The sequence below is a fragment of the Microcaecilia unicolor genome, chromosome 11 (genome assembly GCF_901765095.1).
Source record: "Microcaecilia unicolor chromosome 11, aMicUni1.1, whole genome shotgun sequence".
Lineage (NCBI taxonomy): Eukaryota > Metazoa > Chordata > Amphibia > Gymnophiona > Siphonopidae > Microcaecilia > Microcaecilia unicolor.
Window position 1 is genome coordinate 177,444,748 of NC_044041.1, and position 13,058 is coordinate 177,457,805.

A 13,058-nucleotide genomic window follows, 5' to 3' on the forward strand; every position below is an offset into this window, starting at 1 on the left:
CACTCTAGATCCCAGAGAGTGGTCTTTTCTTCGGTCAGTGTTCCAGTGAGTTGTGTCGGTCTGGGGACTTTCGGTGATCTTAGGGCAACGGCTCGCTATGCGCAAGTTCAGAGATTTTTTTTTTTCAGTCACTGAAGAGACCCTTGAGCGGAGGAAATCGACACTCTTCTGTTGCCTTGGCTTCGGGAGTGACTGTATGTGTTTCCTCTGTGGCTGTTAGTCGGTCGAGTAATATAGCGCATCGAACATCACTCCGGTCGGGTGATTCTGGTAGCTTCGGATTGGCAGCGTCGACCATGGTATGGAGACCTGGTGCGGTTGGCAGGGGCGGCGGCCCTGCCTTTGTTGGGATCAGTTCTGTGTCAAGGCCCGATAATCATGCCGGATCCGGCTCGGTTTTCGCTTATGGCTTGGCTCTTGAGCGGCACAAGTTGAAGAAGAAGGGGCTTTCGTCCAGTGGCTTTGCTACGATGTTGAGTTGCCGTAGACGATCCACTTCCTTGGCGTATGTCCGGGTTTGGAGAATCTTTGAGCACTGGTGTGAAGACCATCGAGTTCGGCCGTTTCACTCTTCGGTGGCGGAAGTTTTGGAATTTTTGCACGATGGTGTTGATAGAGGTCTGGCCTTGTCTACACTGAAGGTTCAGGTGGCAGCTTTGTCATGTTTTCGTGGGAAGCTTCAGTGAAAGTCCTTCGCGTCTGTGCCTGAGGTAGTGCGTTTTTTGAAGGGTGTTAAGTTGCTGCGTCCGCCTCAGTGACGGATGGTGCCTCCGTGGGATTTGAAGCTAGTTTTGGATGCTTTGATCAGGCCTCCGTTTGTGCCTCTGATATCGGCATCTTGTAAGGATTTATCTTTAAAGGCGGTCTTGTTGGTGGCGATTACTTCAGCACGGAGTGTTTCAGAGCTTCAGGCTTTGTCTTTTAGGGAACCATTTTTGTCCTTTCTGAGGGAAAGGTTTCGTTGCGGACGGTGCTTTCCTTTTTTGCCCAAGGTGGTTTCCGAGTTCCATGTTAATCAGGTCATCTCTCTGCCAGTGTTGGGTGATATGGCTGGAGATTCGGAGCAGCGTGGTATTGCCAAGCTGGATGTCAGGAGAGTTTTGAGTTGTTATCTCTCTGGAACTCAGGACTTCAGAGCCTCTGACCGTTTGTTCGTTCTTCATGGTGGCCCAAAGAAGGGTGCAGCGGCTCCTAAGGTGACCATAGCACGGTGGTTGAAGGAGGCGGTTGCATCTGCTTACTTGGTGAAGGGTCCTGTGGTGCCTAGGGGCTGGTCTGCTCATTCCACTAGGGGAATGGCAGCCTCGTGGGCGGAGAATAGTATGATTTCTCTGTTAGATATTTGTCGGGCTGCGGTTTGGTTTTCGTTGCATTCCTTTGTGAAGCATTATAGGATTCCTGTGCATGCAAAGGACGAGGTGCGCTTTGGGGCAGCAATTTTGACCTCTGGCCTTAGTAGGTCCCTCCCATAAGTTAGTTACTGCTCTGGTACGTCCCACGCGTCTTGACCGGTCTGGAGGGTCGCTGAGGAAGGTGAAATTAGATCTTACCTGCTAATTTTCTTTCCTCTAGACCCTCCAGACCGGTCAAGAGCCCGCCCTGTCTGTATTGGAGGCCAGGAGGTGTGTTTGTTGGATAATTCTTGGCTGCTGTAAATTGTTGTTTCTCTAATTGCAGACTGTTTATTTCTGTTTTGTGATAGGAGTCCGGGACAGGTGGGGCTCTTCTTTGATAGTCCACCTGTAGAAGCCCAACTGTTTTATCAAAGGCAAAGGAACATGTTTCCGTAAGAGCAAGCGGAAGATGTTTCTTGTTTTTGCAGTTTACTGTGACCACGTACAGGGTTGCTAGTTGTTGTTAGTGTTTTTTGTTTCTCTGCTTTGTCAGGGGTATACTGGCTAGTGGAGGTTCTGCACAGGTTATATATACAGGCTTCAAAAGCTTAGTGTTTTCTCAGTCTCCCTCTGCTGGTAGGAGGACATAACCCACGCGTCTTGACTGGTCTGGAGGGTCTAGAGGAAAGAAAATTAGCAGGTAAGATCTAATTTCACCTTAGTGCGGGATTCATGATGAGTTACCCCAGGTTAGAATCCCACAGAAAGTTTTCTTCCTGTGGCTTAGTAGATAGGGGCTTAGTTTGTTGAGTCTGGGTTAAGATTGTTTGTTTTAAAATTGTGCCTCCTCTTGAGCTATTTCCTGGTAAAACAAACAAGACAATGATACAAGCAAAGATGTAAGTGTGTTTATCATAGACAGCTACTTGAGCTGCTTAAAGCTACACCTCCTTTGACCTTAGCAATAAATTGCAATCCCTTTCCCTCCCCCACCTGCCTCCTTTCCCCTCTTCTCTTCACCTCTCCTCCCCTCCTTTCCCCTCCATTCCTTTTCCAAATCACTTTCTTGCCCTCTCCCTTTTTTTCTCCCCCTCCATGTTTCTCTTTGTCCTACCCCCTCCACGTCTCCCCTGGTCCCTGCCTCCTGTCTCTCATTCTTTGCCCAGAACATCATGCCCATCTCGGCAGCCATGTTCCGCAGTGAACGGAAGAATCCAGTGCCCCAGTGTCCCCCACGGCTGGATGTGCAAATGTTGACTCCTGTGGTTTGGAGCCGTATGCCCAATGAATTCCTGCAGGTGGAGACGTCACGGGTGAGCGAGCGGCATGGCTGGATGGTGGAATGCATCCACCCTCTTACCATGATGGCCCTGCACATCCCAGAGGAGAACAGGTAAGAGCTGCAGAGGGAGGTGTCACCCCCCCCCCCCCCCCCCCCCCGGAGAACAGGTGAGAGCTGGAGGTACTATGGGGGTAGGGGGAGCATGGATGGCCCAACCATTACCACCTTTAGAGGATCACAGGTAGTCCTCCAGATTTAATAAAGGATGCCCAAAATTGGCGCAAATCCCAGAGCAGCGCACAAAATAATTAGTTAAGGGGCTCCAGTGATTTATTTATTGTTACTTCTTGTTCCAGGGCAGGGGACTGGCAGAGTCGACAGCTGCACAACTGCTCTCTGCACCCCCTTGCTAGGAGAAAGGGTAGTGGGAGTGATGCGCCTCGGGAAGGTAGGGGTGATGGCGCTTCTGGGGGGTGGGGGTGATGCACCTCAGTGGGGGGGGGGGGGGGGGCGGGGGAACGCAGCGGCAACCCACTACTACTACTACTACTACTTGACATTTCTAGAGCGCTACTAGGGTTACGCAGCACTGTACAATTTAACATGGAAGGACAGTCCCTGCTCAAGGAGCTTACAATCTAAAAAGACAGGTGTACAATCTAAAGACAAGTGTAGAGTCCGTCTGGTAGGTAATACTATATTTCATGAGAGGTTAAGTGCCGAACGCGGCATTGAAGAGGTGAGTTTTAAGCAGAGATTTGAAAATGGGTAGGGAGGGAGCTTGGCGTAAGGGTTGAGGAAGATTGTTCCAGGCAAAGGGTGAGGCAGGGCAGAATGAGCGGAGCCTGGAGTTGGCAGTGGTGGAGAAGGGAACTGACAGGAGGGATTTGTCCTGTGAGCGGAGGTTACGGGCGGGGAGATGAGGGTAGAGAGGTAGTGAGGAGCCGCAAAAAGGATAGCCAGAGAAGCATGTTTACACACCAGCTCTGTGTACAAGTCTCAGCTTGCTGTAAAACCTGGTTGCAGTTCTCCTGTCTTCTACACATACTACTACTACTTGACATTTCTAAAGCGCTACTAGGGTTACGAAGCGCTGTACAATTTAACATGGAAGGACAGTCCCTGCTCAAGGAGCTTACAATCTAAAAGACAAGTGTACAGTCTGTACACTCTGTGCAACAAGCAATCTAGGTACGCCACTGGTGCTGCCTGTCCTAGAGATACAAACTAAGAACAAATCTCATCAAGGGCCCTACTGAAGAAGTAAGTCTTAAGGACTGACTTCAATCTGGGCAAAGTACTTTCCAATCAAATATATTTAGGAAGGTAGTTCCGCAACAGTGGAACCAAAATCTAGGAAAGTAGAGTCTCTGGTACATTCCCAATGAGCTTAGGTGGGTGGAGGAATAGATGATAAATTGTCATTTCGGGACGAAGCTGGCATGAGGAGATGAGTGGGGTTAGAGACCCAAAAAGAGAAAGACGACAACCAGTGTTTAAAACTTTAAATGTAATAACCAAGTTTTGAATAAGTTTCAGGATAGGACCTAGATACCATCATAGCTATGGGGGAAGGGAAGTGGGTTAGGTGGGGAGGGGGGGAGGGGGGGAGGGGTTTCTGAGGGAGAGGGGGAGGGGTTTGAGGTCATAAGAGTCCAGCTCTCGAACCAAAGTTTGTCTATTCTTGATATGTCTTTGCTATTTCAGGGTTGGGGGTACGAGGGGTAGTTTGTGGGGAGAGTTTGCGTATTTCCTTTGTTGTTATGTGATCTTTGACAGTTGTACTGTTTAAACTTTTATTAATTAACAGATACTTTAATAATAAATGAAATAACCAAGAGCCCATTCCTTAGCGTCCCTCCGGACCGGACCAGGATTGGACTGATGGGTTGTGCTCGCCTACCAGCAGGTGGAGACTGAGAAAAAAACTCTGACTCTAGAGCCAATAGGAGCCCTGGCCATGTGACCTTAGCCTCAGTATTTTCTCAGTCTCCCAGCAGGTAGGAAGCGAGCCCATTAGTCTCTCTTTTTATCTTTCTCTTTTAGAGGTTAATAATAAGAACTACAATGCTACCTCTTCAGTGCCTAGGAATTCTCGGTTAGACGCTGGTCAGATAGAGATTTCTTTTCCTTGCTTTCTTTACAGCCTCTGGGGGTGTTAAACTCGGGGTGCCCCCGGGTCCCTCCCCCCTTCCTCCCCATCTCCCATATGTAGCTGGGAAGGGCTACCCTTTGTTTAGAAAGGTGTATGTCTTTGGGAGAGGCAGCCACTATAGAAAGTTAAAACGTATATGTATTTTTTCCTTTCCCAGCATTTTAAAGAGCAAACTAGCAGGCAGCGCTCAGCTATTAAAAAGAAAAAAAAAAAAAAAAAATCCCCAGGCTTCTAACGAGCAGGCAGCTCTGTGTTATTCTATTACTCTTCAGCAGAGTTTTTCCCCATTACTTTAACGAGCAGGCAGCTCTGGTTGCTGTGTTGGGTGTCTATGTTATCTAGCTGTTCAAAAAAAAAAAAAAAAAGCAGCAATAATTTGGAGGAGGGTTCTTGACTGTTCTTTTTGCTCTTCCCTCCGTTTTTGTCAGTTGTTTTATTTTTAGCGGTTTGTTCGGCAGAGCAGGGCTTCAAAAAGAAAAAAAAAAAAAAAAAAAGGAGATTTTGGCGCGAATCGGGTACGCGCGTGCACGCGCATTACCGTCATGTCTGAGACGCGAATCGGGTACGCGCATGCACGCACATTACCGTCATGTCTGAGACGCTGCGCTGTATGCCAGCGTCGGGGGATCTCCTCTTCCGGCTCCTGTAAATACTGTGCGCCACTGGGGGGTGCTTCGGGACCTTCTCTTTCGCTGTCTTCGGGGCTTCAGTCGTCAGCCCAGGGTCCCTCGCCGTCGCGGTCTGCTTTAGCAGTTGTGGACGGGTCGGGTGCGCCTCCGGATGCCTCTCCCGCGAATTTGGTGCGTGCGGCGCTCATTTTGTTTTGGGGGGCGGAGAGAGCTCCATTATGCAGGAGAAACTGCAGCATGTTTTTGTCAGCGACGGAGTCCATTCGTTTTCGGCTCCAAGTTTTTCTATATTGCAGCCTGCTCCTTCAGAACGCAGCGCTCTGTGGTATGTGTGGCGCTGCAGCGCTCTGTGGTATGTGTGGCGCTCCATAATTTGAATCTATAAAGTTTTCCTATTCAAGCAGGGTTCCTAGTAGCTATTGCAGCAAGTAGGGCTATGGGTGGAGTACTTCTACAGTTGGTTACTCCTTTTCGGCCTACTCTAGTTTCATGGTTTCACCTTTTCTGATCGGTCTTTTGTTCTTGGGTTTGTCTTTCTAGACAGTAGGCGTAAGGGTTTGGTTGTTTCTACCCGCTCTATCTCGACGGATTAAGGAAATGAGAACTTCTATTTCTCTTCTCACTGAGAAATCTCACTGAGAAGGCAGTTTCACAGAGTATAACAACATATTCCACAACTTCAGAAGCGGGCTGTATTCTTACTACAGCGCTTTTTGATGCTCTCGATGCTAATTGGTAAGGTGGCAGCCTGGTCTTACCTTCATTCTTTCGCTAATTGAGACACGCCGCATGTTAGTTCTCGACAGGAGGCGGCCTATACAGCATGGATATTTCTATGTAGTTTTCATAGGGTCCCTCCCTTCAGATTACTGCTTTGGTACTTCCCATCAGTCCAATCCTGGTCCGGTCCGGAGGGACGCTAAGGAAGGAGAAATTAGATCTTACCTGCTAATTTGCTTTCCTTTAGTCCCTCCGGACCGGACCAGGCCCCTCCCATGTTCTCTCAACTCTTTAGATTCTTTTATTAGGTTTGGACGTGTCTTAGTTCCTTTACCACATGTGGAATGCTTTAAAAAAAAAAAAAAAAAAACCTTTGCGTGGTCCATACCACTTTTCTGGTGGTTGCTGGCGAGCTCAGTTACTGGAATATATATAAAACCTTAAATTTGCCATACCACTTCTCTGGTGAGAGTTGCTGGGGAGCTCGGTTGCTGGAATATATATATAACTTTAAGTGAGTCATATCACTTCTCTGACAGTTGCTGGTGGGCTCAACTGCTGGAATATATACAGTGGGGGAAATAAGTATTTGATCCCTTGCTGATTTTGTAAGTTTGCCCACTGACAAAGACATGAGCAGCCCATAATTGAAGGGTAGGTTATTGGTAACAGTGAGAGATAGCACATCACAAATTAAATCCGGAAAATCACATTGTGGAAAGTATATGAATTTATTTGCATTCTGCAGAGGGAAATAAGTATTTAATCCCTCTGGCAAACAAGACCTAATACTTGGTGGCAAAACCCTTGTTGGCAAGCACAGCGGTCAGACGTCTTCTGTAGTTGATGATGAGGTTTGCACACATGTCAGGAGGAATTTTGGTCCACTCCTCTTTGCAGATCATCTCTAAATCATTAAGAGTTCTGGGCTGTCGCTTGGCAACTCGCATCTTCAGCTCCCTCCATAAGTTTTCAATGGGATTAAGGTCTGGTGACTGGCTAGGCCACTCCGTGACCCTAATGTGCTTCTTCCTGAGCCACTCCTTTGTTGCCTTGGCTGTATGTTTTGGGTCATTGTCGTGCTGGAAGACCCAGCCACGACCCATTTTTAAGGCCCTGACGGAGGGAAGGAGGTTGTCACTCAGAATTGTACGGTACATGGCCCCATCCATTCTCCCATTGATGCGGTGAAGTAGTCCTGTGCCCTTAGCAGAGAAACACCCCCAAAACATAACATTTCCACCTCCATGCTTGACAGTGGGGACGGTGTTCTTTGGGTCATAGGCAGCATTTCTCTTCCTCCAAACACGGCGAGTTGAGTTCATGCCAAAGAGCTCAATTTTTGTCTCATCTGACCACAGCACCTTCTCCCAATCACTCTCGGCATCATCCAGGTGTTCACTGGCAAACTTCAGACGGGCCGTCACATGTGCCTTCCGGAGCAGGGGGACCTTGCGGGCACTGCAGGATTGCAATCCGTTATGTCGTAATGTGTTACCATTGGTTTTCGTGGTGACAGTGGTCCCAGCTGCCTTGAGATCATTGACAAGTTCCCCCCTTGTAGTTGTAGGCTGATTTCTAACCTTCCTCATGATCAAGGATACCCCACGAGGTGAGATTTTGCGTGGAGCCCCAGATCTTTGTCGATTGACAGTCATTTTGTACTTCTTCCATTTTCTTACTATGGCACCAACAGTTGTCTCCTTCTCGCCCAGCGTCTTACTGATGGTTTTGTAGCCCATTCCAGCCTTGTGCAGGTGTATGATCTTGTCCCTGACATCCTTAGACAGCTCCTTGCTCTTGGCCATTTTGTAGAGGTTAGAGTCTGACTGATTCACTGAGTCTGTGGACAGATGTCTTTCATACAGGTGACCATTGCCGACAGCTGTCTGTCATGCAGGTAACGAGTTGATTTGGAGCATCTACCTGGTCTGTAGGGGCCAGATCTCTTACTGGTTGGTGGGGGATCAAATACTTATTTCCCTCTGCAGAATGCAAATAAATTCATATACTTTCCACAATGTGATTTTCCGGATTTAATTTGTGATGTGCTATCTCTCACTGTTACCAATAACCTACCCTTCAATTATGGGCTGCTCATGTCTTTGTCAGTGGGCAAACTTACAAAATCAGCAAGGGATCAAATACTTATTTCCCCCACTGTAGAAGACCTTAAGTGAGTCATACCACTTTTCTGGTGAGAGTTGCTGGTGAGCTCTAATATGAATGGGCCATGCCACTTCTCTGGTGAGAGTTGTGGGCGAATTCTGATACAAATGGGCCATACCACTTCTCTGGTGAGGGTTGCTGGTGAGCTCTGATATGAATGGGCCATGCCACTTCTCTGGTGAGAGTTGTTGGCGAGCTCTGATACAAATGGGCCATACCACTTCTCTGGTGAGAGTTGCTGGTGAGCTCTAGTACTCGGCTTCGCCGACGAATTTGTGGCTGCTAGAATTCCATACGGCACAGAAGGTCTTTCTTTCTTTCTTTCCTGCTTTGTTATTCAGATACTGAGGCTAAGGTCACATGGCCAGGGCTCCTATTGGCTCTCTAGAGTCAGAGTTTTTTTCTCAGTCTCCACCTGCTGGTAGGCGAGCACAACCCATCAGTCCAATCCTGGTCCGGTCCGGAGGGACTAAAGGAAAGCAAATTAGCAGGTAAGATCTAATTTCTCCATATTCAGCCGGTGGCAGTCAGTGTTTTGCTGACCGCTGGCAGCTTAATCCTCGAATATTCGATGCTGGGTCATGTCCGGGCTCCGGAATTGACTATCTGGGCATACGTAGCCGGTCAAAGTGTAGCCAGTTAAGTGTGATATTCAGCAGTTAACCAGCTAAGAACCACCACATAATGGTAGGACTGGATTTTATGTGGTCCTACTTACGCGGTTATCTTAGCCGGTTAAGTACTGAAAATCGGCCCTTATTTATTTATTATTAGAATTTATTTACCGCCTTTTTGAAGGAATTCACTCAAGGTGGTGTACAGTAAGAATAAATCAAACATGGGCAATAGACAATTACAGCAGTACAAAAGTTCAAATAACAATACAAAGTATGGCATAGTATACTACTTACAATGTCAACACAATACATAATACATTTTAACTGATAGTGAAAGGTAAAGCAAAGATGGAACATAAGTAAGAGAGTGAGAAGAGTTAGAAACTAAGGTGACTAATTAATTTAAAGAAAGTTGCACATGAGGTCAGAGAGATGGTTAAATATTATCTCAGCTAGGGTAGGAGTGGATAAACATGTCCTGCTGCAGTATGTGCAGCCCGAGTCACTCCTTGTGTATGTCTGTGAGTCAGTGGCGTTCCTAGGTCGGCTGCCACCCGGGGCGGATCACCGCTGCGCACCCCCCCCCCCCCTGCTCAGGTGCAGCGGCGTCCATCCCTCCAGGGTGCAGCATCAAGCCCCCCCCGGCGCATCAAGCCCCCCACCCCCCGACACAATAAAACCCCCACCCGGGTGCATTCTTGGCTGCTGGAGGGTACAGAAAGCAGCCGCGCGCCTGTCGGCTCCACTGGCTCCCTCTGCCCCGGAACAGGAAGTAAACTGTTCCAGGGCAGAGGGAGCAGGGAACCAGCGGAGCCAACAGGCGTGCGGCTGCACTCTGCACCCTCCAGCAGCGTGCACCAGACTGCCCCCACCGCCCCGCCCTTGCTACGCCACTGCTGTGAGTTAGACTAACAAGTTAGTTACTTTTTCCATTAAAGGCGTGGTTGAAGAGCCAAACTTTCACCTGCTCCCTGAGGTAGAGATAGTCTTGTGTTAAGCGGAGCCTTTCAGGGAGTCCATTCCAGAGTGTAGGGGCTTCTCCGGAGAAGGCTCGCTTGCGGGTATCACGTCGTGTAATGGAGTGCAGTAGATGAGCCTCACCCTGGGAGAACCACCTTCCTGATCATGGTATCTCCCCTTAACCAGCTAAGTGCTGACTCCACCCTTGGAACGCCCTCAAAATAGCTGGTTTTTGCTCGGGCACTAACCAGGCATTTTCAAAAGCACTATCTGGTTGTGTTGCTGCAAATTGCCAGTTAGTTCCAGACGGGTGATTTAAATAGCCCGGAGCCTCTCCTAGCTGTTTAAATCGTTTTGAATATTGGACGCTAAGATTTTAAGTTTCAAGTTTGAAGTTTTTTTGAGGGTTTGCTACCCCACCCATCGCCAATTACATCTAGGCAGCTTCCATACTAAAAAAAATAGAGAAACTAAGAGAGGGGAAACTGAGACTTGATAGGAAAGGGAAAGGGGTAGAATCGCAATATCAATAGGGTAGCAAGGGAAGGTACAAAAGGAGGGATATGCTGTTATCCGGACTTATGTCTGAAAAAGGAGGCCTTATTTCTAGACATGACGGCTCTAACCGTGGGCATCCTGAAAGAGAAACGTTTTTAAGTCACTTTTGAATTTTTGAAGTATCGTATTCCAATTCTTTGGGCCTTGTACTGGAAAAAATAGCTGACCTTGTGTGCTCATGGAAATTTTTCCCTAAATGATGGGACAACAGGGTGCAGCTGAGTTGTTGATCTTAGCGTACGCGATGGAATGTGGGGGATTAGGACACGAGAGAGGGATTGAGGTTCACCAGATACTATGATTTTATGTACCAGGAGCATTGTTTTATATGTAATTCTATGTGGTATTTGGCAGCCAATGTCCTTCCTTAAAGAGAATAAATTTGAGGGGCCTTTTTACTGAGGCACGTAGGCATCTACGCGTGTACAACGCACGTCAAATTGGAACTACCGCCCGGCAACCGCGTGCCCCAGGCAGTAATTCCATTTTTGACGCGCGTCCAAAACACGCGGTAGAAATTTTCTACCGCGTGGCGCTGACCTGGTGGTAATTGGCAGTGTACATGAGCTAATGCGTGAGACCTTACCCCTAAGTCAATGGGTGGCGGTAAGGTCTCATGCCGAAAATGGATGCACGGTGGTTTTAATTTTGCCGCACGTCCATTTTCAGCCACAAAAAAAAGGCCTTTTTTGCAGGCGTGCTGAAAAATGGACCTGCACACGTCCAAAACACGCGCCTACACCAATGCAGGCCATTTTTCGGTACACCTTAGCAAAAGGCCCCTGAGCCTGTAGTTACCTGGCAGCCAATGATGGCAGACATTTATAGAATTTCCTCATTAATTCTCTCTCTCTCTCTCTCTCTATCTCTATCATTCTCTAACTCTGACTCTCTCACTCCTTCTGTCGCTCTGTCTCTATCACTCTCTAACTCTGAGTCTGTGTAACTCTCTCTCTCTCTGTCTTCGTCTTTTCTTTTTATCCCTTTTGGGCAGATGCATCGATATCCTGGAGCTCTCAGAACACCAATATACGCTTACCTTCCACTACCACACATTAAAGCTGTATTGTGCCGTTTGCGCACTGGGTAACAACCGGGTGGCACATGCACTCTGCAGCCACGTGGATGAGTGGCAGCTCCTGTACACCATTGAGAGCTGCCACCTTTCAGGGCTCTTGCGCTGCGGCTACTACGACCTACTCATCAGTATCCATCTGGAGTCAGCCAAGCGGTCTCGCCTGACTATGAATAATGAATTCATTGTGCCTATGACAGATGAGACCAAGAGTATCCGGCTCTTCCCAGAAAAGTCACGGCTGCACGGTCTGCCTGGTGTGGGTATGAGCACCTGCTTGCGGCCTCCACTGCACTTCTCCCACCCCAGCTTTGTCAGCATCAGCTCTGACCAGTACCTTCTTAGCCCCTGTATCCCACTGGATGTGTTGAAGACCAAAGCAATCAACATGTTGACAGAGTCTGTGCAGGATGGGGGTCAACACACCCGAGATCCTGTGGGTGGCAGTGTAGAGTTCCAGTTTGTGCCAGTGCTGAAGCTCATTTCCACTCTCCTCATCATGGGAGTCTTTGAAGATGAGGACGTGAAACACATCCTGAAGATGATCGAGCCCAACGTCTTTGGGGAACCCAAGGAGGAGGTGGCTGAGAAAGAGCCTGAATTGTCTATTGAGGAAGAAAAGGAGAAGACTGAGGAAGAGCAGGAAGAAGAAAAGGGGGAAGAGGAAAGGAAGGAGGGGGAGCAGGAAGAGGAAGAGAAGGAGGAGGAAAAAGAGGAGGAGGAGGAGGAAGAGGAGAGGGAGGTGGAGGTGGAGGAGCATAAGGAAGAGGAGGAGGCAGAGGTGGAAGAGAAGGCGCTGGAAGAAGCAGGAGAGAAAGCAACTGAGACCAAGGAGGAAGAAGAGGGACTGGAGGAAGGCTTGCTGCAGATGACGTTGCCTGAGTCCGTCAAGTTGCAGGTATGTTCAGGGCAGGATTAAGGCAGTGGCAAACTAGGTATGGGCCTAGAGCCCAAGTGTTTAGGAGGGGCCCTCTCAGATGTTTAATTGAGTGGCTCCGAGGGCAGGTTTTTGGTTAGTCAGTTGCTTCCAGAAAGAAGAGGGGAGGGGCTTCCCTGCTCCCCCTGTGCACTGTCCTTCCCTTGGCAAGAGGAATTTGCAAACAGCACTTCTTATGTGCTGTTTCCTCCTCTGCTGATAGTCCTCTGCATTGAGAACCACAGGAGGCCCCATTTTGAGAGTTCTAAAATATATTTTATATTATGATGAGGGACCTATTGCACTGGTTTACCTAGGGCCCACCCACAGAGCTGCCAAGTTACAGGAGGGAGATTTTATGACCAGTCCTGATTTTTAACTTGCACCTCAAAGTACTGTGGGATTTGTAGTCCCTGATTCTACCCACTGACATCAGTATACGGTAGTCAAAATTCAGGAGTGGCCTAAAAATCCCTTCTAGAAGTGGGTAAATTGGCAGCTCTGCAGTTAATCCTCCCTTGGATGTGTTCCCCAGTCAAAAGGGATATAAACCTTTCTGAATAGGATGACTTGGTGGCTCTGTTTTTAGGACAGGTTGATCCACTCCTGGTTTTACACCCTCCTTCTTCCCCAACACCCCGCC

The 13,058-nt window shown here is 48.3% G+C and overlaps 1 protein-coding gene across 7 annotated transcripts in view; it reads left to right on the top strand.

The window, feature by feature from the left end:
- The window catches only part of RYR1 (ryanodine receptor 1), a 246,068-nt gene that overhangs the window by 90,645 nt on the left and 142,365 nt on the right, over positions 1-13,058 (top strand). For all 7 annotated transcript variants that reach the window (XM_030218373.1, XM_030218376.1, XM_030218375.1 and 4 more), the window contains exons 34-35: positions 2,501-2,727; positions 11,419-12,397. In XM_030218373.1, coding sequence (XP_030074233.1) covers positions 2,501-2,727; positions 11,419-12,397 — 1,206 coding nt within the window. The remainder of the gene's footprint in view (positions 1-2,500; positions 2,728-11,418; positions 12,398-13,058) is intronic.